Source organism: Sturnus vulgaris, chromosome 3, assembly GCF_052056855.1.
Source record: "Sturnus vulgaris isolate bStuVul1 chromosome 3, bStuVul1.hap1, whole genome shotgun sequence".
NCBI lineage: Eukaryota > Metazoa > Chordata > Aves > Passeriformes > Sturnidae > Sturnus > Sturnus vulgaris.
Genome location: NC_142245.1, coordinates 43,467,837 through 43,492,160, shown reverse-complemented (window position 1 = coordinate 43,492,160; position 24,324 = coordinate 43,467,837). Strand labels below are relative to the sequence as shown.

The following is a 24,324-nucleotide window of genomic DNA, read 5'->3' as shown; positions in this document are numbered from 1 at the left end:
AGGCACATGGAATCCTCAGCCTTAGGCACACGCTACTTAGTGGATGTAACCCTTTCTGCTTCTGAACAAGAAGTTTGTGTATGTATTATGTTTTTCCAGGCTTCTAATAGATGAACATAGAAAGCTTGGTCTCCCCACACCTCTTAATTTTCTTAAGAGTCAGGAGTAGACACATCGTCCCAGTTCTTGTTGTTTTCAGCAGTTTTCTTATTATAAAATGGATGTGTAAATTGTAGCCTGAGACTGAGATTGTAGGATTGTAAATGCACTCTGCAGCTTGTGCAACTAGTCATTTCAGCAGGTGTGCATATCTATACAATAAAATTTCTACAACAGCGTCACCAAAGTAGCAGATTCTGATATCTGTGCACACTAGTGATTGAAAACAGGAGTTTTGTTTGTCCAAAACTGGGGAAAAGGATGTAGTCTGTGTACCAAACCAAAAAGGCACTGAAAGATTACTTGTCCTTGAGTTGCAAGTGATTTTCTACATCTTTCTGCAACAACAACGCTTCCTACTTGTCTTCATCAACTTTCTGAGGATATAGGCTGAATTCTGTTCTTTTTCACTGAAGACAAGCTTTAATTTCAGGGCAGGAAATAACATTGTGGAGCAAGTCAAAATTACTGAATGGTCCTATGATTGCCTTAAATGTCTCTATCACTTGTTCTATGTCAGTTCTCCATCTTTTATTTTTATTCTCTTGAATAGGATTCAATTTTCTTTATGTGGAATGAGACATCAGGTAAGAATTTGTGTGATACCCCCGTTGAAAGAGAGGTGTGAATTAACTTTAGTAAACTGAATTTTAGTATTTTCAAACACTGTGGATCAGTGAGGAGAGGATCTACCATGTGTACTCCAATGGAGATGTCTTGTGCTACTAATCCTCTTTCTTCTGTTCCTTAGGTAATTTTTGAAGTGCACTTCATGGCAGTAAGGCAGTTTTGATTTTGTGCCTTTTTCTTCTTCCTTTGTAGGACCTGTAGAAAAAATTGCTATGCCTTTCTAATCTTGGGAATTTAGCTGGAAGAGGTTTTGTACAATATTGAGGAAAGAGCCAGTGGCATGTCTTCCTCTAAAATGGTAACTGAGTTCTCAACTTGGTAGGTTATACCAGAAGTGGACCAGACTGTTCTAATCTTGTCATCTAAAGATAACTAACAGTATGTATATTTGGCTGGACCACTCAAGGAATATTTACTCTCCTTTTTCCATCAACAATTGTATTTTCAAGGTTGAACTGGAGGGATGAGGAAGCAAGCTGCACAGATTTTTTAAAAATTGTTTTGTTTTTTAAGCTGTCAGTAAATTGTCAGCTATGCGCAGGGATAAACTGTGCTGTTTGATGAAACCTAAAAAGCTCATTCTTGCCTTTGTTCTCTTTCTCCAAATCTCCCACCTTTTAGAATTTTAAGTGCTTCATTCACTAGATTATTAGGCTGTAGATTGCATTTGGGATCTCAATATGTGAGTGGTGTCTAGGATGCTTGGAATGTGCATTGTGGTGTGCCTGACAGAGAAATTTGGTAAAATTGGAGGAGAGTGAAGAGTATAAAATGCCATAAAAATTTTACATGTAAAATTGCTGTCAGAAACAAGTCTCAGGAGAATATACATTGTTGAGGAAGCAGAGTTGGTTCTCTGTTCACAGTCCTTATTCTGGTCAGTGTACTTTTAGTTCCCTGTCTCTGCCTTTTCCTTCTTCCTTTTCTTCTCCAGGGTGTCAGTGGAGGGGTGCTCTCCATCACAAAATTTATTTTCTGAAAAGTGTGTTTGATGGGTTTGTTTTGTTTTTCTACCTATAACTGGACAGGGATATGGAGTTCCACAGCATGCAGCCCTGGAATCAGCTGTGAATAAAGGCATTTTTCCCTGAATTTTCTGCCAGAGTCTCCCTCTTGTTATTTTCCACTTTCTTCATTAAAATGGAATATTTTATGGTCTGAGATTTTATTTGTAGATGATGCTACCTTCTGACTTCAACAAGTAAATGGCATAACATTTAAATTAGTATGAAGCTGCCTCTTTCATGCTCAGAGCTATACCATCAGCTGTAGTGCTTGATAATATGCAACTTACTGTCTTAAAAACACAAATGATTTGGAGCACATTTCAGAAGCCAGAACTCATTTATGGACGAAAGCCCAACCAAACTGTGGCAAAGAAACTTGGAAGTGACTTTATTTGCATTTTTCTACCCCTGCATGTTCATACTTATTTACTTCTGTGTATAATACAAGTACAGTATTTAGACGTTAGAGCATCTGGAGTACATACAGTATAAATGGATAAATAAATAGATGCTGTGTCCTAGTATTGTGAGGGTTATTTTATTTATAACGTTATGGCATTTTCCATGAAGCTACAAGGATGTGTCATGTATGCACATCACTGATATCAAGCTGCTGGTATTAGTGCATTTAGATTAGATACACATTTGGGCCACTGTGGATGATAATGAGCTGCTGTGCACTGCGGGATACACGGTCTCACATGGTCTGCCAAAGAGGTTTGCAGTTATTTTTAAGTGCTATCAGTGCTAACAATAAATTGACAGATGAGAGGTGGAAATCCTTGTTCCAGGCTTTCCTCAGTACCAAGGTCTGTCTCCAAATTCCTCACTTCCTAATTCAAGAGTCACCTAATAATCTGTTTTTCCACTTTAATGTTTCAAATTTTTATGACTGTTAAGAGTTGAACTGTACTGCTGTAATCATTTTATTCACAAGTAGCTGCACCACATCCACTCTTTATACTAATATATATTATTGCCATTAATGCTATTTTTAAAGAACATATGGTTTGGATATGTTAAAGTTTGCAGAATTGGACTCTAACCAGTAATGTCCTTCTTTGCTATAAGGCTGTAAGAAATGCCTCACAGGTTATAAAGTAATCAAAGAAATGGAATTGTACTGGAATAGTAGACATTGTGGGATTTCTTTTACCTAAAAAAAATCAGAGATAATTCTGTCAGACTCTGGGAATTTATCCATCACAGTTCATGAATACTACCAAACCCTATTTTTAGCATTTCCATAGAGTTAAGAAGTGAACATATCCATCTGGCCTGCAGAAAGGAAAAACTTCCTCTAAGCATGTTTTTGCTTCCAAGGCAAAAAATCTTGTCTCAGTGGGACAAGCAGAGCCTGCCTGTGCTGTTGGCAGAATTTTAAAGGCAAATGTTGCTGATGAAGCTAGAAATCTCTGCGGATAATTGTAAAATCTTCACTGTAATGTAAAAGGGAGTCTCTCTTGCAAAACTGATGGTACAATTAAAAAGCTTTTTAAAGAATGAAGAGGTCCTTTTCAATCGTAAATAAAAATATTATAGCAAAAGCTGCTTATCAATCTATTTTTTCAGATTGATGCCTGGCATCGATACACTGCCCTGCCCCACTGCGTCCAAAAAGGGAACTAGGAGCAAAAGAGAGACAAAGAATAAAATGGAAGCTGGAGGAAGGATGTGAGTCATCTCACGTGAAATAGATGAACGAGGATGAAATGTTGCAAAGTGTTAGCTTTCAAAAAGCTGTATTTCAAACACTAACTGCTTCATCTCAAAGCTAAGTAGAGCACTCAACAACATCACAAAACTATCTGATGAATAAGAAAAAAGTGATGGGAAATGTGCATCATTCCACCCCTTTCTTATCCTCTGTGTTTCCATTTAATCCTCATGCAGAGGGTTTACTACTCTGCCAAGAAAAAGCATTGCCCTTGACTGCTTTTCAAACACAGCAAAAAGGAATGGCTTATTCAGTGTTATGTCCAGGTACGCCCCATCTTCCTTCTGTGCTGCAGGGTCTTCTGGCTGATCTGTTCCATCACTGGCCAGTTTGAAAAAGGCTTTATTTATTACCTGTAAGGAAAAACATACGAGTAATTCTGGAGTCATCAGAGCATGATTATGATGGGACAAATGAGAGTCTGGGTAAATGATAAAGCACATTGCACTCCATAGATGTTTAAAAAAGATGTGGAGTACTTGTCCGTAACATGCAAAAGCTGTATAACTGCTTTTACACTGAGCTGGTCTGTAATCCTGTTACCCTTGTGTCATGGTTTAACCCCAGCCAGCAGCTAGGTACCACACAGCTGCTCACTCTTCCCTCCCACAACTTTCCAACAACTAAAACTCTTGTGTTATCACCATTATTCTCCTACTAAATCCAAAACATATGCTGTGATACTCAGCCCCCTACTAAGCGTGTCCCTTACATGTCTCTGACTGCTTTGTTCTAGATAAATTTATTCAGCTTAGGAGGCTGAAACTGTGCAGGAAACATAAATTTTTTTGAATGCCAGTGATATGCACTCTACCTTTCCAACTGTTAGACTGGTGTTGCTTATCCTACTGAAATCTGCCCCCTTTCCCAGCAGTCCAGGCAGTTCCATATCTGCAAGAAGCTCCTGTAGATCAGAGATGTCTTCTAGTGTTAATGCTGGCAGCGTTAATTTAATTTCTCTGCAGAGAGAGGGAGAGAGGGAGGCAAATGAGTGCTTGTTCACTGTGAAAGCATCGTGGCTGGGCAGTCCTGGGGAATGGCCATGCGAAAACAACTGCAACGAGTGCTTGGTGTGTGGGCACACAAGTGGGTGCCTGTTACTGTTTCCACGTGTGAACTCACCCTGGGTCTGCTGCTAAACCCCAGAACATCCCACTTTGTGGGAGGGATGCAAAGAAACTTGCTGGTTTCCTTGAAATACTCCCAGATAAAAAGCTGATCCCACCAAAGTGGGCCTTTGAGGTGGGGCCCCTGAATTTCTCTTTGTGCTCAGTAGCAAAGCCTCCCTGGCAGGATCCGAGCCCGGATGAGCAAGCAGGTCTGTGTGGCCCACCCCATCCCATCCATCCCTACTATGGGAGGGTGCACGTGCCCCTTCCCTACCTTGGGGACAGCCACTGGAGCCAGGCTGAGGACTCCCAGGTCACCTGGGACTCCACGTGCTCCAGGTCACTGCCATTGATGGGCTGCAGCAGCACCAGCAGCGCCGTCTTGCTGATGGGGACTTCCACCACGGAAAAAGTCCCACTGGCATCGGTTTTGTACTTGAATGTCCCCCTGATAGACAACATAGGGACCAAGACCTTTGTGCTTGAATCCACCCAGAACTCCTGAGGCTCTTTGAGCGGGAAGGCTTGCTTAACATTCGCTGAAAAACAGATCAAGAAATGAGAAATTGATTCTCATCTTCCTTCCCTCCTCCCCTCTACCCCCTTATCTGGTCATTTTAAGAACAATGCTCTGTGCCTTAAAGAAGGATTACATGTATAAAATCACATTTAACTACTGTAATCATATGTCTCTCCCTTTTGATCTGCCTTCTGGTGGCATCAAGCTCACAGCACAGGGACCATGACCATCAGGACTGTGACTAAAGCTGCTGTGTTTCTGTTGGCTTTGTGGCCTTTCCTGGGGACAGGAAAGTGCTTGCTTGGTTGACTTCTTCCTCCCAGGTTGCCACATGGTCCCCAGAGGCTCACAGGTCTGTGCAGAGGGTCTGCTTGGTTTCCTCTCTGTCCCCTGAGTGCAGTGATAGCATGTTTGGAAGCACCTCCATCAGGGCCAGCCCTTGCTGCAGGAGCACTCTCAGGCAGCTGGGTGGGCTCAGGAGAGGGAAGGCATCACAAGCTCTGCCTGAAGTCTCACCCTTCACCATCTTACAAACCAAAGCAATGGGGAAGGCTGTAAGCAGAATACCCAAGTGTTGATTGAGCCAAGGAGGTTAAAAAGGACATACTCAAACATTTACTAGACCTTAAAATAAATTTATTTCCCAGTTCACAACTATGAGAGGCCTTGCTCCCACCTTGCACAACTTCTGTGCAGCTTTGCATTTCAACATGTGATTTTCTCACTGCCATCGATCAACACTGCTGCCCAGCTGGGCAGATGTGGAAGCAGCTGACAGCTGGTCTGTGAGCCAGAGAGAGTTAATTGATAAGGTCTACTCTGAAAGGAATTTCACTAAGGAAGAGAAGAGAAAAAAGAGAAGAGAAGAGAAGAGAAGAGAAGAGAAGAGAAGAGAAGAGAAGAGAAGAGAAGAGAAGAGAAGAGAAGAGAAGAGAAGAGAAGAGAAGAGAAGAGAAGAGAAGAGAAGAGAAGAGAAGAGAAGAGAAGAGAAGAGAAGAGAAGAGACCTGCAGCTGGGAAAAGTATTTTTAGAAAAGTTTTGTGAAAGTTGAAAACAGTGATGGAGACTGCTTTGCACCCATGAACGTTATGTTGGTCTATTGTAAACAATGAATAAAGTGTAAACTTTGTAGAGTGCATAAAAGGCAGCATGCTGTTAAAATAAACAGCAATTAGCCTTCTGAAGTATATTGCATCCCTTCACGTGTTGTGTCCACCCCACAGCAACATCTGGTGACACCAAACGTGATCTGCAATTGGGCTGCAGGGTGACATGCAGCCAGGCACAGAACCCAGCACAGCTGGGAGCAGTTGACTTTGACACCTGGAGTACAGGTGAGCCGCTGGGGACAAAATGGGAAATAATTTATCAAGTGAAGAAAACACTGTCTTATCTACATGGAAAGCTTTGTTGAAAAGAAAAGGTATTGAGACCTCTGACTACGCCTTTCGTAGTATGTTATGTGAGCCAAGTCGCAAGACTTTGAAACTGATGCAAGCACTGCCTTTAGTGTCAGAGCTTGGAAAGACATTGGAAAAAGACTATGGGACGTGACATCTAAAGGGGACAAGTCAGCTGCAGATTTGGCTGCTACTTGGAGACTGCTTTATGAAACTTTAAAAGACTGGAAAACAGAGCAGGATAAGAGGGAGTGGGAGGCAGAGGAAGAATCGGAGTGAGAGACTGAAGCTGAAGGGGGAGAACAGGAAAGAAAATTTCAGTCTGAGACTGTCCCTGAAGTAGAGCCTGCTGGAGCTGTTTCTGTGGAAATTTCTCCGGGGTTTGTTTTTATGGGAAACAAGTGACAAGCTGATAACACCCCTCGGTATCTGTCCCCAAAAGACTATGTCAAACCTGCCTATCCCTCTCCCGTGCAGCAGTTGGCTGAATAAGTGCTACATCGAAATACATTTCTCTGGCACAGCAGTTAGCTGAAACAACTTTACAAGAGAAACAAACTGAAGAACAAGTTGAGCCATCTGCCCCCCACTTCTCTCCAAACTGCACAAGCAAATGAAGTCATTAACAATATGTCCTCTGTTGCCCGACAGCGATAGTGAGGATGATGCAGCACCGGTGATAAGAAAATCTGAACTGGTGCGTGGATCTGTTTGTGGAAAATCTGGTAATAAATCAAACCTGCTGCTCCTTGGACTTTACCCCCCTGCCAAGTGACTGTGATCGCTCGACACCCTTTACAATTTTGGGAGCATGTTAAAAAGAAAGCAGCTGAAGTGGGAGATTGGGATTTGTTAGAAAAAATAGATCGACCAAAAATATCAGATATGCAGAGTGTTGATATGAATGTTGCTTGTAAGGAGCCTATGGCTTTTTCTGTTTGCAAAGCAGTTCCTAATTCAGGGCAAAATGATAGTCAACAGGTTTTTGCATGGAAAATTGTACAAGACCTTCAAACAAAAGTGGCCAAATTTGGTAAAATTCCTTTCAGAAGTAGACCTTATCAATTAACCCTCTGGCTCATAGACCAGCTGTCAGCCCCTTCCACAGGCAGATAATCCCGTTTAGCATTAAAGAAACTACTGCCCCCAGTGAAACTTGCACCTGATGTTCTGCACTGAATTCTAAATGGCAAGCCCTGCTTGGCAGCAAGTCTACAAATGTGAAGAAAACTGTGTGCAAGTGAACACCATTTGAGACCACTGGAACATTTAGCTGTTGTTTTGTATGGATTTCTGTCACTTTGTCAATGCTATGGCTGTTAATAGCATCTCAGAGCTTCTAAAATGTGTTTCAGAGAAAAAAAAATTACTTTTTCCTTTCTGCAGCTATAGGCACAGACATGGAGCATGACAGCATCAGCTGTCATGGATGTCCCTTCACAACCAAATGGCAAATTAAATGCTAAAGTCATCTTCTATGTTTATTACAAGGTAATTGCTTGTGTAATTAATTTGTTCTTGAGCCAATACTGTCCATCCCATGTGTGGGGACTGCAACATTTCAAATGCATCAGAGCTGACCCAGTGATGCAGACCCTCGAACATGTGTTTCTAAACTTATACAAATTACAAGTTTCCAATACAGAAGAAGAGGAAAAAATGGTTCTACTAAAAGAAAACTCTGCTTTTGTGACCATGCCCAAGTCTGTAACACAATTGCTTCTGTAGTATATCTGTGCTAGATCCTACAATGAAGAGAAAGCTGATGCCCACAGCTTGCTGAGAGAATGACAGCTCCCATGAAAGGCAAAGAAAACTTGACATCCAATTTTGAGTTGGGAAGATAGGGGCACAAAAAGGTTTCCTGGGCACCACAACTCCACCTTTAGCAGTAGAGCCCACTCAGGAACTTGGGGCTCACTGCAAGTTTTCTGAAATACAATCCCAGGTAGGCAAGCTGTCTGAAGTGTGCAGTCTTTGGTATTGCGTTCAGTCACGAGATCTAGGAAAGCAGCTACACTCAGAAGTGAAGGCTCAGCTGTAGTGCAGGAGGATTTCTGGGACAGCAGCATGGAATGACCCTAGGCAACAAAGGGATTGCCTTATTTCTTCTAGGTTTGTATAAGCTGCCCTGCTTCCATAACTGATGATGTTGCTTCCTGAGCCAGATTTTGCCACCAGACTTCTGTGTTTAATAGCCACTAGAGGAGTCATCTCCACAGTATTTTTTAGCCTTTTTTGTATCTATACCTCTGGCCTGCTATCTCCAGCTCCTCTGGCTTTCTTTAAAGCTACACCCTCATCAGTCTTGCTGGAGACCCCTCACGACTTTTAGTTCCTTTGCAGCCAGAAATGCTGCACAATTCTTTCTCATGTACCTTTCCACACCTTTCCTAATCCTTAGTTTCCTGGACAAGGAAAATTTCTTGGAGCCCATCTCCCTCCTCCTCACTCCCTGTTGCCCTTGCTTGCTCATGACAGAGTGCAGGCAGGATCCCTGGCACAGTGGTGAGGGGCAGAAGTCCAGTCTTTTATCTGAGCCCTTCCCTTTCCCCACTGGCCAGGGATGACCTTGCTTCCCTCCCAGGAGCAGGGTTACTGCCCGTCCTTCCCCAAGCCTGTTCCCAAAATGCGCAGTGCTGCCTCATACCTGCCAAGCAGACGTGCACCACAAACAGCAGCTCGGTGGATGGGTCGATGTCTGACAGTAAGCACTTGCTGTGGCCCTCGCTTTTGGCCTCCACAAAGGCATTTATTTGTTTTGCTGCCTCGCCTGGATTTGTAAAGTCAACAGCTCGGGCGTAGAATGCATCAGCACTGGGGAGCAAGAGCTCCATGAACAGCTGGAAGAGGGGTATGCCAGGGGCAGAGAACAGGCTCAGTGTCTTGGAAAAGAGCAGCTCCTTGTCCCCGTTCTTCACAAGCCTATCGATTGTCCTCAGGCTGGAAAGGAAATTCTTTCCGACTGCCGTGGAGGTGCAGTCAAGGTTTCCAGAGGGGGGAATAAATCCCAGCAAACCCTGCAAATCAAGTGCAGTCTGATTTGAGGCCCCCAGGTAAAATGACACCAAGGAGCTGTAGAGGCTGGTTGGGGACAGGAGCACATTTTGGCCCTTCTGTGCTTTCTGCAGTGCACTGTAAAGCCGCATGCCCAGGACGTACACCAAGCCACTCAGGTAGCCCCGTTCCTCCTTGCCCCAGGTGTTGAGGCTCGGGGCTTCCAACTGGTTCTTGTCATTCACATCACCTTCATATTCAGGTGTGGTTTGGGACTCAATGGAGACAGGGACAATAGTCTTTCCCTCCTGAACCAATTTTTCCAGCTTGTCACAGTCGGTCTCATTGAAGCAGTACAAAGTGAAAGGGTGGACGTAGACGCGGTCACAAGTCACCACGGTAAGGCAAGCCAACAAGCAGAGAAGATGTGCTACCAGATTCATGCTGGAAAATTGCCTCCACGGTGTCTGCTGAGAGGAAAAATGAGGAGGAAAGGAGACTGGTCAGTCTGTTTCAAATACAGTTTCTCTTAATCACAGGGTGAAGTGCTAGTGCTGTGTTGGAGTTACAAATGTGGGAATTTAAGTATTTAGTGGTGTTTGGTCTGACTCTGCCCCCAAAAAGCCCAGGATGAGACAAACACCAGTTTCAATGGCAGCAGCTGGGAAGTGATTAGCACAGATGTGACTCCACTACCCACTGCAGTACCCAAAGGATTTAGCATGGGAACTGTGTGGATGCTGGTTATGCCTGCAAACCAGAGCATGCTACTTCTGCAAAACCTTATTTTGCAACAAATGCAACAACATTTGCTCCTGGAACCTGGTCAGAGCCATCTCTGCAAACTGCTGCACTGAGCCTTGCTGACACACACACAGGCTAAGCAATGTGCCTGCTGTTATGCAGGAAGTGGGTTTGGAAATCAGTTCTCTTAAGGTCCAAACACAGAACGGTCCTGCTTTGTGTGTCTAGTCAGCAAAATACTTGGCACTAGAAGAGTTTTCATAGCCCAGTGCAAACATTCATTCTAGCTTCTAGCCAACACACTCCAGGCTCCCTTACACAAATGTGCTCACACTGAAACCATTTTCATTGCACCTTCTATGTCTGAATACAGAGTTAGAAGGGGTAGGCTGAGTTCTACTCAGCTGTGCAGGCAATCTTCTGCTAAGGTAAAAGACCACCTGCTGCCCTTGTTTTTCCTGACAAGAAGCAGAGAATTTTACTGTATGTGGATGTCACTGGTGTTTTAGCACAAAGGATGTAATGCATAGGGGGAATGTCATGGACACACACACACTGGCAAACTATACCCACTAATAAATTTTATATTTTTAGAATTTCCTCTTTTCCTATATCAAACTTGTTGATAACTAATTGCTCTGCTGTACCTTTCTCGGATTTCTATTTTATGACTTTTAATCTGTGTATTTGAAATCCAAATTGAAATGTGTTGAAAATTATGCATCTGTAACACATATCATCAGCCAAAATGCTGTTATTCAGAGCTGTACTTTTATTCCACTATTAATTCCTTGTTTATTGTAGCTTTGTTCACCCTCTTTTACCCATTTCATGTTCTACACAGCTCATTGAATGGGCAAAATGCTATCAGCCTTGCCAGTACCCAATCCCTGCTCTCTGCTTTCTTTCTCCAAAGCTTTTTGAGTCACACCAGTCTGTCAGGTATTGTAATTCTGGTAGCCTGAGCCTTTTGAGAGGACACAGAGCAATGTCTGTCTCACCAACAATTTACACAGGGTGGAAGTGCTTGTGTTTAAATCCATCTACTCAAGACATGGCCCTTTCCCAGCCTAATTTACAATGTATAACCATATTCTTTCCCCTGAGGGGTCCCCAAATATTTCATGCCTAATAATATCCCAGTTTGCAGTATCACCACTGTCTTGCATATACAAAAATTGAGATGTACAGATACTTGGTAACTAGACATACTAGGTATGTCTGCCTGCTAACATGGGTATCTACATTCCCAGGTTGTAGGCTTCTATCTAACAGCTGCAAATGGAATTTCTATTGCTGTGATGGTCACTCAGGATGTCTAAATGTCTTCTGAATACCTTTGGCTCAAGCTCGAAACTATTTGCTCCCCAAAGGTTTGCAGGGGAGGACCTGCTGTATATCTCTGTCCTTGTGCCTTCACCCAAGGATTGTTATTCCCCATTAACACCCATCTCATCCTCTAAATTCCTCTATGGGCAGCACAGTCGTACTGCTTTACTCCCGACCCCTCTTCACCTCCCCAACCCTGCTGGTTGCATGTGACATGCACGACAGAGCATATTCATTGCTTATAATTGGTTAAAAAATTATCTTGAGAGGTGCCTTCCCAACTTCACTTTCCCACATCCACTAGCTGCTGTGCTAGTGGATTTCTAGACTACTCAACTCATTTTTCACATTGGGATGCTCAGGAAAACGAACCAAAAAGCCACAGATTAGAAGGAGCGCCCTTCCCACATTGTTCTTTCCATCATACAATTCTTTTGAGGCATTACTTAATCTTTTCTGCACAGCAGGGAGGGTGGCCCTGTGCCATAAGGCGCCATTGGCACCCAGTGGTCACTTTTCTCTGGCTGCCAGAGCCCCTTGTTCAGCTTTTGTTCCATGAGCAGAAGCAAGAGGAGCAGTTCTCACTGCCAAGCACTTACCCTAAGCCCCATCTGTGGAAAGCCAGCGTGGCTTAGCTGGCTAAAGAAGAGAGCCCCGAGCCCTTTGGAAAAGCATGAACACCTGAGTCGAAAGGCAGCAGCCAAAGCAAACGCAGCGAGAGCGCTTTACTCGCCTCTGTCCTGGGGGTTGTCGCCCCTTTGTCGCCCCTGCGATGCTGCAGCCCCCGGGCGAGCTCCTGGCGGCACCTCTGCCCTGCGGGGAGGTGGGACTGCAGCTGGAGCTCTGCCCTTTCGACACGGCATTGCGCAAATTGCTTTACCTCACAGCCTGGGGGCCCAGAGAAGTTACCTCAGGCCAGGCAGCGCCCAATGAAACCTGAGCCCGGCTTAGCACTAGCTGCGTAGAAAGTTCCAGGGATGGACACACAACCTTTAGCCAGGAGCAGCACACCTGTGTGGCCTGCAGTTACACATTTACCAAGGCAGACACAGGCGTTTTACTACGTAGAATAACTGATTATAGGAGCTGAAAAGACCTCATTTTGTGCCAGACTGAAAGGAATGTACTTATATTTGTTGTACAGTTGGATCAGATTTTTGTCTTCACAGATAAATTGCCTTTAATCTCTACCCTGCAGCCTGGGGACCATCAGTGTGTGAGACATGTATACTACTGCAGAATAAAGTGATCAAGCTCTCAATTTTTACCCCTTCTTTCCCTCTTGAACGGTTCAGAATGTCAAGGCTTTGTTCTTTCTCCTCTTGAACAAAACGTGTTGAAATGGAGACGATGAAAGCCAGATAGGTGAGATTGCCAGAGCTGGATCACAAAGACTTCATCCCTCCCATTCTCAACCTCTCAAGTCCTGTTTGGGAAAAGGAGTTGAAATTTGCAGATCTTTCTGCTGCTTTTGAAACAATCTTTCGATTTTGGTGTGCCCCTTCTTCCTATTTAAGCACATAAACAGTGGATCAAACTAGGGATAATGCAATTGGTTAGACTGGGTCTTGTTCAGTGCCCTTTATCCTCAGTAATTAAAATCCCATGGTTCTAACGGGAGTAAGGCTGATTTATCATCTGTGCTTCGATTTTAGAGGGCCAGTCAGGTATGATTTGTACTGCAGTGCCCAGCTACATGTTGGGTTCAAGGACGGAGCTGAGAGAGGGAGATGTTTTCAGTGCTCCTAAAGATGGAGGAGGAGACAGGGACAGCTGAGTCCTGCCAGCCCACCTGGCTGTGTGCCAGGTGCCTAATGCCAAAGAGATGAGAAATTTCTGTCTCTGACAAAGTCCTGCTTTTCATTTAAACAATCTGATAACCCTCACTCTAATGAGGTCCAAGAGTGGTTGTGACCCCAGGCTTGTATAACATGCTATCATGCACTGAAGGATTAAACAAACAGTTTGAAATATTCAAGGTGTTTTGTCCTCTTGCTGCCTGAGCATCTCAGCTGAGGAAGCATCAGAACAATCCCTGAGCATTTGTACCATCTCCTGACAGCTTTAAAATGCTTCTAGTGAGCAAAGAATACAGGCAAAGATAGAAGGATGAAAAATGAAAAATTCATATTGCTCAGCTAAATGCTAAGAGATCAAGTTAGATTTCAGGTTGCAATCCCCCTTCTTTCCTCTCTACCCTGGAGATTTCCCACAGGCAGACCAGGGGAGCCAGCTGGCCCTGTGCAGGCCAGTGGAGCTGTGGGTGAGACATGAGCACAGCCCAAATCTGTGCCTCCTGCACTACCACCCATGTGGGTCCTGAGGGCCTGGGCAGGCATCAGCAGTGCACACAAATGGCCAGACCAGGCTGAGCCTATGAGCTGTAGCTGGTCTGCTGCATCCCCCCAGATGAGGCTTGAACACAGGTAAAAACAAAACCCATCCCAGGACTCTCTGTATTGAGGACACACAAATGAAAGCTGTTTCATGGAACGGCACTTTGTATTCCATGAAACTCTGAAAAGTATCCTTATTAAGAAGAATTACTGGCTTTCGCTAATAAGCTACAAGTAATGCAAATAACATATAGTACAGCTGTCAGACTTCATGTTTGCTGTGGACAATAAACACTGAAAGGGGAAATCACAAACCCCTCACCTACTGTACTTTTTTTCCTTAAACCATTATGCCTTTGTTCTGTAGCATCCAGACAATGTTCTGGTTTGGGCATCTCCCTTCCAGCTCTCCTGAAGATCATGACCAAGCCATGCTGCAGCTGTTGGTCTCCGTTTGCTGCAAGTACCAGCCCTAAACAGGCAGCCCTGGCTGCAGGGGATGCTGCCCTGAAGAAGAGGAGGAGCAGAAGTCACCTGAACAACAAATCTAGTATGCTGGTCTGGTGTCTCTGCCACATAAAGAAAGTTCAATTTAGTTGAATATTCTCAGGGTTTTCAGCCAAGTTGACCCTTGGATGTCTTTTGGTGTTTGTGCACTCAGTTCTATTGTTTTCTGTCAATAAAAATGTGGTCAGTGTCTTTGAGGAACACAGAAGTCTATTTTTTGCCCCCCATCCTTGCCCCCACATCAGTAAAGTAATCAAATTAAAATACCTAGCTTTCTCCAGAAAAAGAAGTTTCACCAGGTAATGTTCAATGTCCTGTTTTCACCACAGTCTCCTCCTGCTTTGGGCCATGGGGAATTTGGCTGGCCCCAGTAATGAGGGAGAACCTTTGATTTCACCTTATGCTCATGCATTACTACAAAGCTCAGCCACAGCTCTCCCCCTCATTTGCCAGTTACTTGTGCTCACTCAATTAATATTCCCCTATTAAGATGCATCACACACCAACACACTTCTTAGATATTTGTCTTTTATCTTCTAACAGTTTCTTCTAAGGGAGAGGGTTTCAGATTACGAAGAACATATCCTGCCACACCTGCAACATATTTTATCCTAGTAGTACTTAACTACAGTTAGTCTTTCATTTTATTTCTGAGACATTTTTGAGCAGGAGCGCATGATCATTTTTCCAATTACTATATGTGGACTCTGTTGTCAGGCTTTTTTTGTTGGGTTGCCATGGTTTTAGGAATGAGAGTGTGTTTAAAGATAGAGCTTCGACTTTAGAAAGTGGAGTCTCTATCCTGCCCTTCAGCTCTGGTGTCTAAGGATTTTGCCCCTTAAAGAGAGCTGTGCCAGAGAACTTGCACTGGGCCAAATTTGGTCAAAAAGCTTTCTGGCAACAAGGAATCCAAGAAGGTGAAAGCAAGGCTGTTCTACAAGCATCCCCTATCCAAAACAAGCTGGTGGCCCACACACATTTTCTAATGAACCTCTCCCTGCAACAGCCACGGTAAAGGTACAAAGAAACACAGACGTCTCAAACCTGTTCTTCAGCCGTGAGGTGCGTGCTCTCCTTTTGCCCCACTCCGATTTTGGAGGGGGTACTCGGCTCCCCCTTTTATACCCACTCTTGCATAAGCCGGGCCCGCCCCTCTCCCCCCCACCGCTGCCCTCATTTCTCTTCAAAACCTGCCTCTGTTTTTCCTGCTTGTTATTCATGGTAGCTGCTGAGAGGGAGCAAAGAGGGCTGGAAAAACACTGGTGCTGCGGTTGTGGGTTTCCTTGCAGGTATCCTGCAGGGAATCAGATCTCCTCCTCAGCCCCACTGTTCTGAAGTGCTAAATGAAGCACTCCCCTGCCCCATGAAAAAATTCTCAAAAAGGCTTCAGAAATTTTAACCCTGGCAGAGGAACACTAACCCTACACACAGCAGATGTAATTCAGCCTCAAATGGGAAAATGTGTTTGTGCAAGCTAGAATGTTGACTGATTGACCAGGCTATTCTTTTGCCTAAGAACATTGTGTTTTCACTTTGTCAAAAAGTGTTTTCATTGATCTGAATTGTTCTGGCAAAAGCTGTATAAAATTCAGCACTTTGTGTGGAGGCAATAGTAAATATTTTATTCTGTTTCATTATGTTTGTTTTCCAGCTTTCCCAAATTTTGCTCTGAGACCTGAATTCAAAAGGGCCAAATGTACTCCTGTGATGATGATCTTGTCTCCTATGAGGTGGCAGACGTGGAGGAGGGATAATAAATTGCACTTTTCACAGGCTCAGACCACAGACCTTTCCATGATGTCTTCCTAACTTGAGTTGGCATGTCTGGCATACATAGATTATGAATAAATATATGGCTAATTTTGACATAATAGCATATACATGGTATATATAATTCATTACTAAATTCGAGGGTTTATTCTATTAAGCCTAATGGTACCTTGAGTGAGAAATAGGCCACAAACAGTTTGTTTATACAGCCTGTGAGTTGACATTGGTAATTGTGAACCTCTACATCCCATCAACATTCACAATGTTCCCTCTCTCATCTGTTTTGGTAAGGGAACACAGCCTGGAGTCTTAAAAAGGCTCCAAGTGGAGAGGGCAAAGAGGCACTGGGAAAATGACAGGGAGGAAAGGCAAAAGAGAATGCCTATGTGGGAGGATCTGACAGAAGGAAGACTGGGGATATTGCCTCATCAGCTGCTGCAGTGGTTACCCCGGGTGTGGCAGTAGGTCGTGAGGATGGAATGGAAGAATGATCGTTTGTGAGACATCCAGGGAAAAACTTTGTAGAGGAGTAGAGTGCCTACAGGGACCAAGACATTTCCATTTGGAAGAGAATCCACTAGTATGGGAAGTAGAAACATAAAATGGTGAAGGTGGACAGAAAGTCTTGAATCATTCTTTTGTAATATTGCCAGAATCAGTGCATTCCTGGTAAAATGACCAAGCAACACAGATAAAGGAAGAACCCTTTTGCTCGGCTGAACTGCAGGAGATACAGCTGGAGGATGCTGCAGAGACCAAACGTCTTGGTACAAAAAGAAATTAAATGAAATAGCAGAGGGCATGGCCATTGGCCTCTGCAGAACATGATGGTCCAGGTGTGATTGTTAACTCGGCAAATCTCCAGACAGACAGCTGAATTTTGCTTGTTCCAGCATCTCTCATGCTTCTCTCCAAGGGATAGTCTTCAACTTGCTGTGGAAATAAGCTGAGGCTAGCTTACGCTGGCTCATTTTGCAGCACAGACTGAAAACACCCTCAGTAGTGCTATAGTAATGACACACCACACTCTGCAAACCCAGCCCTCAGCCCCAGCATTGTTCCTGTGCAAAGAGCATTTACGAGCATGCTGCTATCTCTTCAAAACCAACATAAACCCTGGAAAATACGAACAATTTTCAAAAACTGTGGGTAGGCTCTTCATATTAATTAGCTGTGTTTCAGTTTTTTTCCTCTTTTAATCAGAGTACAGTACAAACTGTGGCAGAGTTACTGCACTGGGGTCTAAAATGTGTCTCTGTCTCCTGCCAGTCCTATGGGCTCTGTTTTAACTTCAGCTGCACACAGAGTATTTGGTGATTTTTCCAGTGTGAATAAATAGGAAAGGAGTACCATTCTGGCAAGTTTCTATACGTCAGTAAGACAAATTTCCTCCCATTCTGTGAGAACTGTGGCAAACTGCCATGGATCTGATTTTACTTGTTTGTTTTTGCTGTCTCTGGTGGGGAAAGGCATTGCAAAGTAGTATTTTTTTTAGCTGTTTTAATAAAACAGGAATAGGTTTGCATGTAATTTTTCCTGTGTTTTCTCAGTATGCCTGACCTCTGCCCAGGCTGGCTGGAACCACTTTTCTGTGAAAGCTTCTGGTGAGCATGAGGGAAGTACTCAGCTTGCCCAATTTTTTGTGTAAAGAGGATTGCAAAAATGCTTTTGAATAATAACATTCAAAGTACAGATGATGAAAGAGAGGGATTATCCCGCTTCTGCCATGGGTTCTCACCGCAAGGAGCAATGGAAAACTTGGTAACTTGGCTCCTGTAAACCCCAAGGATGACGTGTGCCATTCCTGTGCTGGGGTGGAGGGAAACAGCGTGTCTGCCTGGATGATGCCAAAATGCACCTGAAGAGTGGGCAGCCTGAGAGCTGACTCAGGTGAAGAGCTGCTGTGGCACAGTGCTCCCTCCTCACAGGAGAGGTGCCCTGGCTGAGCCAGCTGCCCTCTCCCTGGCAGTGCCACAAATCCTCTCTGCTGGAGGACGGAGCATCACCATCTTGCCATCTCTTTCAGCTTCTCAAGAAGCTTGCATTAACTCTAGTACATATACCAGCCTAAAATTATACTTGGTTCGTCACAGCTTCTGTTTGCAGGCCCTGAGGGTAAAGATTGCTTCGAATTTTCATAGCCCTATTTTTTATCTGTCCCAGTGGAAGAGATGCAGTTTTTAAGAGCATTTTAAGAATTATCTGTGCCCAGCCTACACATGCACACAGAATCATGACTGTGGGCCCACTGTGTGCGTGGGCAGAGGAAACCTCCCCCTCTGAGGATCTCAAAATACTCTGCAGTCTAACATTACATCAGCAATATATAATTGATATGGTCCTTTCCTGTGGCACAAGCTGTGCCTGTGAGGAGCAAGAGACAATCCCAGACTGAAGCAGCCAGGACAGAGCAACCTGTCCTGAGAGTGGAAGTGGACACAAAGAGGGGACACGGATCACCTTCAGTCATGGAACAGGTTGGCAACATCTCAAGGACAAACAGCCAGGTTTCTCTACTCCCAGCCCAGTGTATTTACCTTTTTCATCACACTCTATCTCCATACAGTCCTGTGGATAAGGCAGAGCAGCAGGGATGGCAGCATCAGCACAGCAAGATGCCTGCCTGAAAGAGCTGGTGCCAGCTTTGTTATCAGAACTCTGGCAGATGCCTTTGTGTCAGGGAGGCATTTTGCACTGTTCCAATATTTGCCAGCTGGGTCAGAAGTCTTCAAGTTATTACCCAAGTTGAGCAAGGGAAGCAGCCAGGTGACCACTGTCTGGGAAGTGCCACAATATTCAGCTCCAAAAGCCTCCACCACTAAACATCTGGCTGCACTCAGTATTACTGCAATAAGCTCCGTAGAGATTTACTCCCTGGAGATCTCCTAAGTGATACCTCGGGTGGCCGATCTTTTCTGGCACCACTGAGATATTTAAAACTCCGGTTGTAATTTTTGTACCCCAGCCAAATTGTCCACAGGGCACTATGAACAGTTGTTGTCTCCTAACCTGGGAATTCAAAACATAACCATAGAAAGACCTTTGGAAGATGGGATATTCATGTTCCCTGCACAAACTCAGGTTCCCCATTATCTTGTCCCAAGCCTCTCCCAAGACACCTCCACCCCTCCTCCTGCTCCTCTGCCTGGGTGGGCAAATAGCTGCAACCTGCAGGATTCTGCTGTTTTGGGCACTATTTGGTGTTCCTCTGAGCAGACTGTGGTGGTCTCCTGCCTCGCTCGAGGGGTGTTTTCAATCATATGCAGTTTGTGCAGTTCATTAGTGAGACATAGACTGGCTCCTTCCTCACTGCAGCCATTACGGGACTCTTCCACCTTCTGGAGCCTCAGGAGCTCCCACTCAGCCAGCCACAGGGGCAGCAAAACTGCAGCTCTCTTGGGACAGCAGCCGCGATTTCCAGCGCTCCAAATACAACTTACAGACCCTTTTGCGACCTGAGATAAGGGCGGGGCTTTTAATTTTAATTTTTAAAATTTAATTTAATTTTAGGTTGGCGTTAATTTGAGGGGTGCACAACTAACGAGGGTTTGGCTGCGCTGGACTCTTTCGGGTCCTGCTAGAAAGCAGAGGCTGAGCCGGACAGCGATGGGGCTGCCCAGTTTGCAGGAGCCGCGCAGGATCTCCCTGCTCGGGGTGATGAACACAGCCACCCACTCCTTCAGCACCGGCTCCACGCAGAATCGGGAACCCCCGGTGCGGGGGTGTTGGCAGGTGCGAAGTGCGCCGGGACGGGAGGGAGAGCGGCGCGCATCCCGGCGCTGCTGATCCCGGCGCTGCTGATCCCTTCTTCCCTGGCTCCCTGGCCAAAGCTGCCGCCGTGCGGAGGCTCCGCTGCATCGCTTCTCCCTGTCCCGGCCAGCAGCGTTTGGAAATGTTATTACCTTACTGCCCTTTGCTAAGCCGGTAATTCTGGAAGCAAGAGGAAGGAATAGTGAAATTTATATCCACTTTTTTTTTTTTTTTTTTTTTTTTTTTTTTTTTTTTTTTTAACTACAGGAAATAATGCAAGAGCTCGTAACTTAAAGGTTCTGGGGTTTCAATAGAGCGGCAAGAGTCAGAACTTCCTGCTCTTTTGTTTTTGCTGGATGATTTTTAAGCAAAGGCTTAAATGCCGCCGTTTTGGGTTCATTTTTATTTTTACTGTGCTTTATTTTTCTACCTTTTCTGTTTTAACTGTAAAAACATGAAATAACAATTTAACTTACTGCTTGAGGGATAAATCAGAAGAACCGTATTATTGAGCCCAGAATATTCATGATTAAGGTTGCCTGCTGGCGACATACCCTGATGAAAGTGTTTGAAAACCATAACTCCTCTCATTAAAAAAAAAAAAATTAAAAAAAAATCAAATGCTCTTGGAGCTATGCTATTACTCCTAGGAAAAGCTAAGCTCCCTTAGGGACTGCCTCTGACTCAGGGAGCTGAAGACATACTGCAACTTGGCTCCTCTCCCATACTGCCACTTGGTATTTCACAGTCTTAAGAAAAAGAATAAAAATAATCTTAAAAGCCCTCTTTTGTTTGTAAAACTGCCGCTCACCCGAAGTGATGAATTAATGCAACATTGTGTGCTTAGCTCTGACAAAAGCCTGGAACAACAGCTCAGAAAGCTGCGCTGTTTGGCTGGGTAAAGCACTTAGATGGCTGGCTAATGATGATATTTCTGCTGCCAGCAAAGATAATGTTGTCCTTACTTACCCAAGCACAGAAAAAGATGTTTCACATTTCTGGGTGTGTAAATGGGTGGTAGCCCATCAGAGGCTAGGCAGTAAGGGGACAGGCAGAGCAGAGCTGCCTCCTGGTGCTGCAGTGCTGTCAGCATCAGGGTAATCACCTATTGCTTCTGCACAGCACAATGAAAGCAACCAGACTTCTTACACTCACCGTTGTTTTAGGGTCCTCCCTTGAATTAGGTTTTAATATCCTACAATTCCTCCAAGGTATTTTTTTCCCCTTAATCAGCAAGATTTTCAAAGGGCACTTCTTAAAAACCCTCCCTTTGATTTTCTGTACCCTTTTTCTCATTGCTTTTTCACTAGGCTGTCCACAACATTTTGTAGGGTTATTCAGTCCTCAGGCTGTCTTGCAGAACCCCTAAAGCTGTCCTTGCTTACCCTCCTTCCCTCTGCTTCAGTTCTGCCTGGAAATGAGGGAGAGAAGGATAGTTCAGCCCCTCTGTAGCAAGCCATGTCTTCTCCAGAGAAAGTATTACTTTATTGCCAGAAGACAGCACAAAATTTCTTTAAAAAACAACCCCAGTTTGGGCTCAGTTTTATCTGGTCTCAGCTGTTGTTGGAGCAATAGAAGATGTCCCCAGTTAGCAAGGATGTGTGCAGGAGCATGTGCAAAGCGTGCCAGGCTGCAAGCCACTGGGCAAAAGTCCATGCACTGCATTGAGCCAAAGTAATGGAAAGTATCAGAAACAGTGTGGTTTCATGTGACTGTGACTGTGGCATTTGGATTGAAATCAAGTCAAGTTTCAGAGGGTGCCAAGCAGTACGAAATGAGACTAATCTCAGAGACAGAACAAAGATGTTTTATGTAACTTCATGCAAATTCAGAGGAGGAAGGGCAGAGAGCTGCTGAGTTTCAAACGTGGTTAACTCATTACACATAACATCTCCCCTTAAATCTTTGCAAATATAAGGAGAACAATAAAGGGACCTAGACAAAAGCAGTCATTTCTCTCAAACACCTGGAGAAAGAGCACCAAAATGAAATATTCTACCCTAAACCAGTCTGAAGGTCAGATGACAATGAAGGGGCTTAGCCAGCAGGCAACAAGCACTGGAGGACATGGGGTCAGTCAGGCCAAAGGCTATGGATAAACCCTCCAAGGTTAAAGCAGGAGGTGTAATGACAACAGGGTTATGAAAGATTTGGTCAAGTTGCTGTCATTTGAATAACCGAGTTTCAATCCTGAATGACCAGAGTCTACCTGATGTTTATGGGGAAGGAATTACATAAGTGTGACTCAGAAAAAGCACGTGCCAAATGCTGAGTGGCGGGGGATGAAAGCCAGAGCTGTAGCATGATGCTAAGCAGGGAGGCCAAGAAATGGAAACCATCGTTTCCTGCATCAAGCTTTTATGTCACCTTCTATCCCATGAATTATGCTGGAAAGTGAATAAGGGTCTCTTCTAGACTAAAAGCTGTTCAAGGCACAGAAAACCAAGTCAGACATTCTGCTTCCTTGAAGAAAATTCCAAGTCCAAGGAAGTCTGACCCAACAGCAGACAGAAATCACACTGTTCCTGTTAGCAGTAAGTGTGCCTGAGACTCTGCTCTTGGCAGACAGTGCTCACCCTCTGCCAGAGCCACTGCTTCTTCTGCACAGTGCCCATCTGGCCCCCTCTGTTGGTGTCTTGGGATGAGCAGTGTGGCTCGGCAGGAGGGCAGTGCCTGTGGGCAGCTCCAATTGCACTGCTTCACACTCCCTGTGTGCTTTGTTCCCGTGGCTGAAGGCAATGGATAAAACTCCTGATGTTTCAGAACAGGCATTTAATGAAGACACCTGGAAGGAAATGGTGTTCAGCTTTAATATACGTTGCCAGCCTGTGCATCACTCAGGCTGTCATGCTGTCACCTTGAAATCTTGCCTGGTCCTGTGGCTTGCAGAGAGATCTCTGCAGTCTGCAGGAGCCTAATGGTGTCCAGAGAAGTCCCACTAGGAATTAATTGCATTCGATCTGACAGCTCTCTCTCGGCCAGCAGTGCTCTCACACACTGGCAGGCACTCACTCACTGCCTGCCTGCGCAGACCAAGGACAGACCTGCACTATACCCCTGCTGGGAGAGGCCTGGTGGGCTGCAAACCCACAGTTCCTGAGACAGTGGAATCCTGGAGGAAGGACTTTATTACTCAGAGTGACAAGGATTTCATATTAATACTGTCTTGTATTGCTTAAATGTCACAATATGTCTGCTGTGACAGAGTGCCAAATGGAAATGTACACAGGCTGGTGTCACAGCCTCTCATTGTCTGTGTCCACCTATTGTTCCAGGGAGTGTTAAAATACACCCTGCTTTTACTCACTGAGCCAGAACACCTAAGGAGCGAAGTGTTCTAGGCCAGTGGCTCAAATCCTGCTTGCCACTCTCCTGAGCAAGTAGGATTGTGTTGCTGGTGTCTGTCCATAGGAGACTATCACAGGATGTGTTGCATTTTCCTCCCACCCTGAATATCTGTGGAGAGCAACAAGTGGCAGGAATAACAAGTCATCTAAGGGGAGAAATGCTCTTTCACTGCTCTCAAAAGGGGATTTCATGGTAAAAGAGCAAAACTGCTTAGTCCTTGTAAAACTCCTGAGGGGGGTTAGCATGTACGTGATACATAGATTTGTTTGTTTCTGCCCTTCAAGACATGAACCCATGATTCTTAACATGTGTTGGGCAAGGTATTGTATTTTCATGAGAACTGAGGTATTTTATAAGTGTTTTCTTCTCACTCCTCTTTTTTCCACCTGCACTCCCCAGACACCATCTCTCCTGTGCATTTTTAGTGCCTTGACACCAAGGCTGAAATCTCAGAGACATGAATTTTCCTGCAGTGTCATGACATGAAGCAGGAGGGAAAGGCTGTCCCTGCCCTCCGGGAGAAAGGCTACAGCATGAAAAAATGTCTTATTGCACACAAGAATGTTCCCATAGGAGAGAATTTGCATGCATTCCCCTGAAGCAGGACAAGCACTCATAGAGCTCAGCCCACATATTTTCATCTGCAACTGAACTCTGAAAAGAAGAAATTTCCTGTAGTGATAGATGATTATTCTCCTTGGGACATAGGAGGTGTGCTGTCTGCATGACTAGGGCACTGAACATCTTCCCCAGTCAGCACATTACTCTGGTGTATGAGAATGTGCCTTGGCCCACAGAGAGGAGTTGTAGATAAAGTTCCTGGTTTTGCTGCTGGCTGAATATGAGATTCTGGGAACTTCACGTCCCTGGGCTTGTGTTGGTACTAAAATGCCTTTTACCTGCCTTAACCCCTTGTCTGGGGTTTCTCTCACTCGACTGTATGCATTTAATCTGGGCATCTACCCTAAGTGAGTCCATGAGGGTCTCTCTAGAGTCACATG

General features: G+C 44.6%; 1 protein-coding gene across 8 annotated transcripts; it reads right to left on the bottom strand.

The window, feature by feature from the left end:
* Window positions 1–2,158: 2,158 nt before the first annotated feature.
* On the bottom strand, window positions 2,159–15,608 carry AGT (angiotensinogen). 8 transcript variants are annotated; one of them, XM_088161491.1, is made up of 6 exons: window positions 15,500–15,608; window positions 12,881–13,038; window positions 9,193–10,009; window positions 4,897–5,161; window positions 4,328–4,472; window positions 2,159–3,866 (listed from the first exon to the last, which is right to left on the bottom strand). In XM_088161491.1, the coding sequence occupies exons 3-6, from the start codon at window positions 9,980–9,982 to the stop codon at window positions 3,675–3,677; spliced, it is 1,392 nt and encodes a 463-aa protein (XP_088017617.1). In that variant the 5' UTR covers window positions 9,983–10,009; window positions 12,881–13,038; window positions 15,500–15,608; the 3' UTR covers window positions 2,159–3,674. The 8 variants fall into 8 exon arrangements, with proteins under 8 accessions (XP_088017617.1, XP_088017619.1, XP_088017620.1 ...); XM_088161493.1 differs by having other exon boundaries at window positions 9,193–10,006; XM_088161494.1 differs by having other exon boundaries at window positions 9,193–10,006; window positions 15,491–15,546.
* Window positions 15,609–24,324: the final 8,716 nt, after the last annotated feature.

Excerpts from the sequence above, each read along its gene's own strand:
- AGT (XM_088161491.1), bottom strand. The coding sequence starts at position 9,982 with ATGAATCTGGTAGCACATCTTCTCTGCTTGTTGGCTTGCCTTACCGTG. Across the intron at positions 5,162-9,192 it reads GGTGCACGTCTGCTTGGCAG|CGAATGTTAAGCAAGCCTTC; the intron begins GTATGAGGCAGC and ends TCTGTTTTTCAG. Across the intron at positions 4,473-4,896 it reads CTCCAGTGGCTGTCCCCAAG|AGAAATTAAATTAACGCTGC; the intron begins GTAGGGAAGGGG and ends CTCTCTCTGCAG.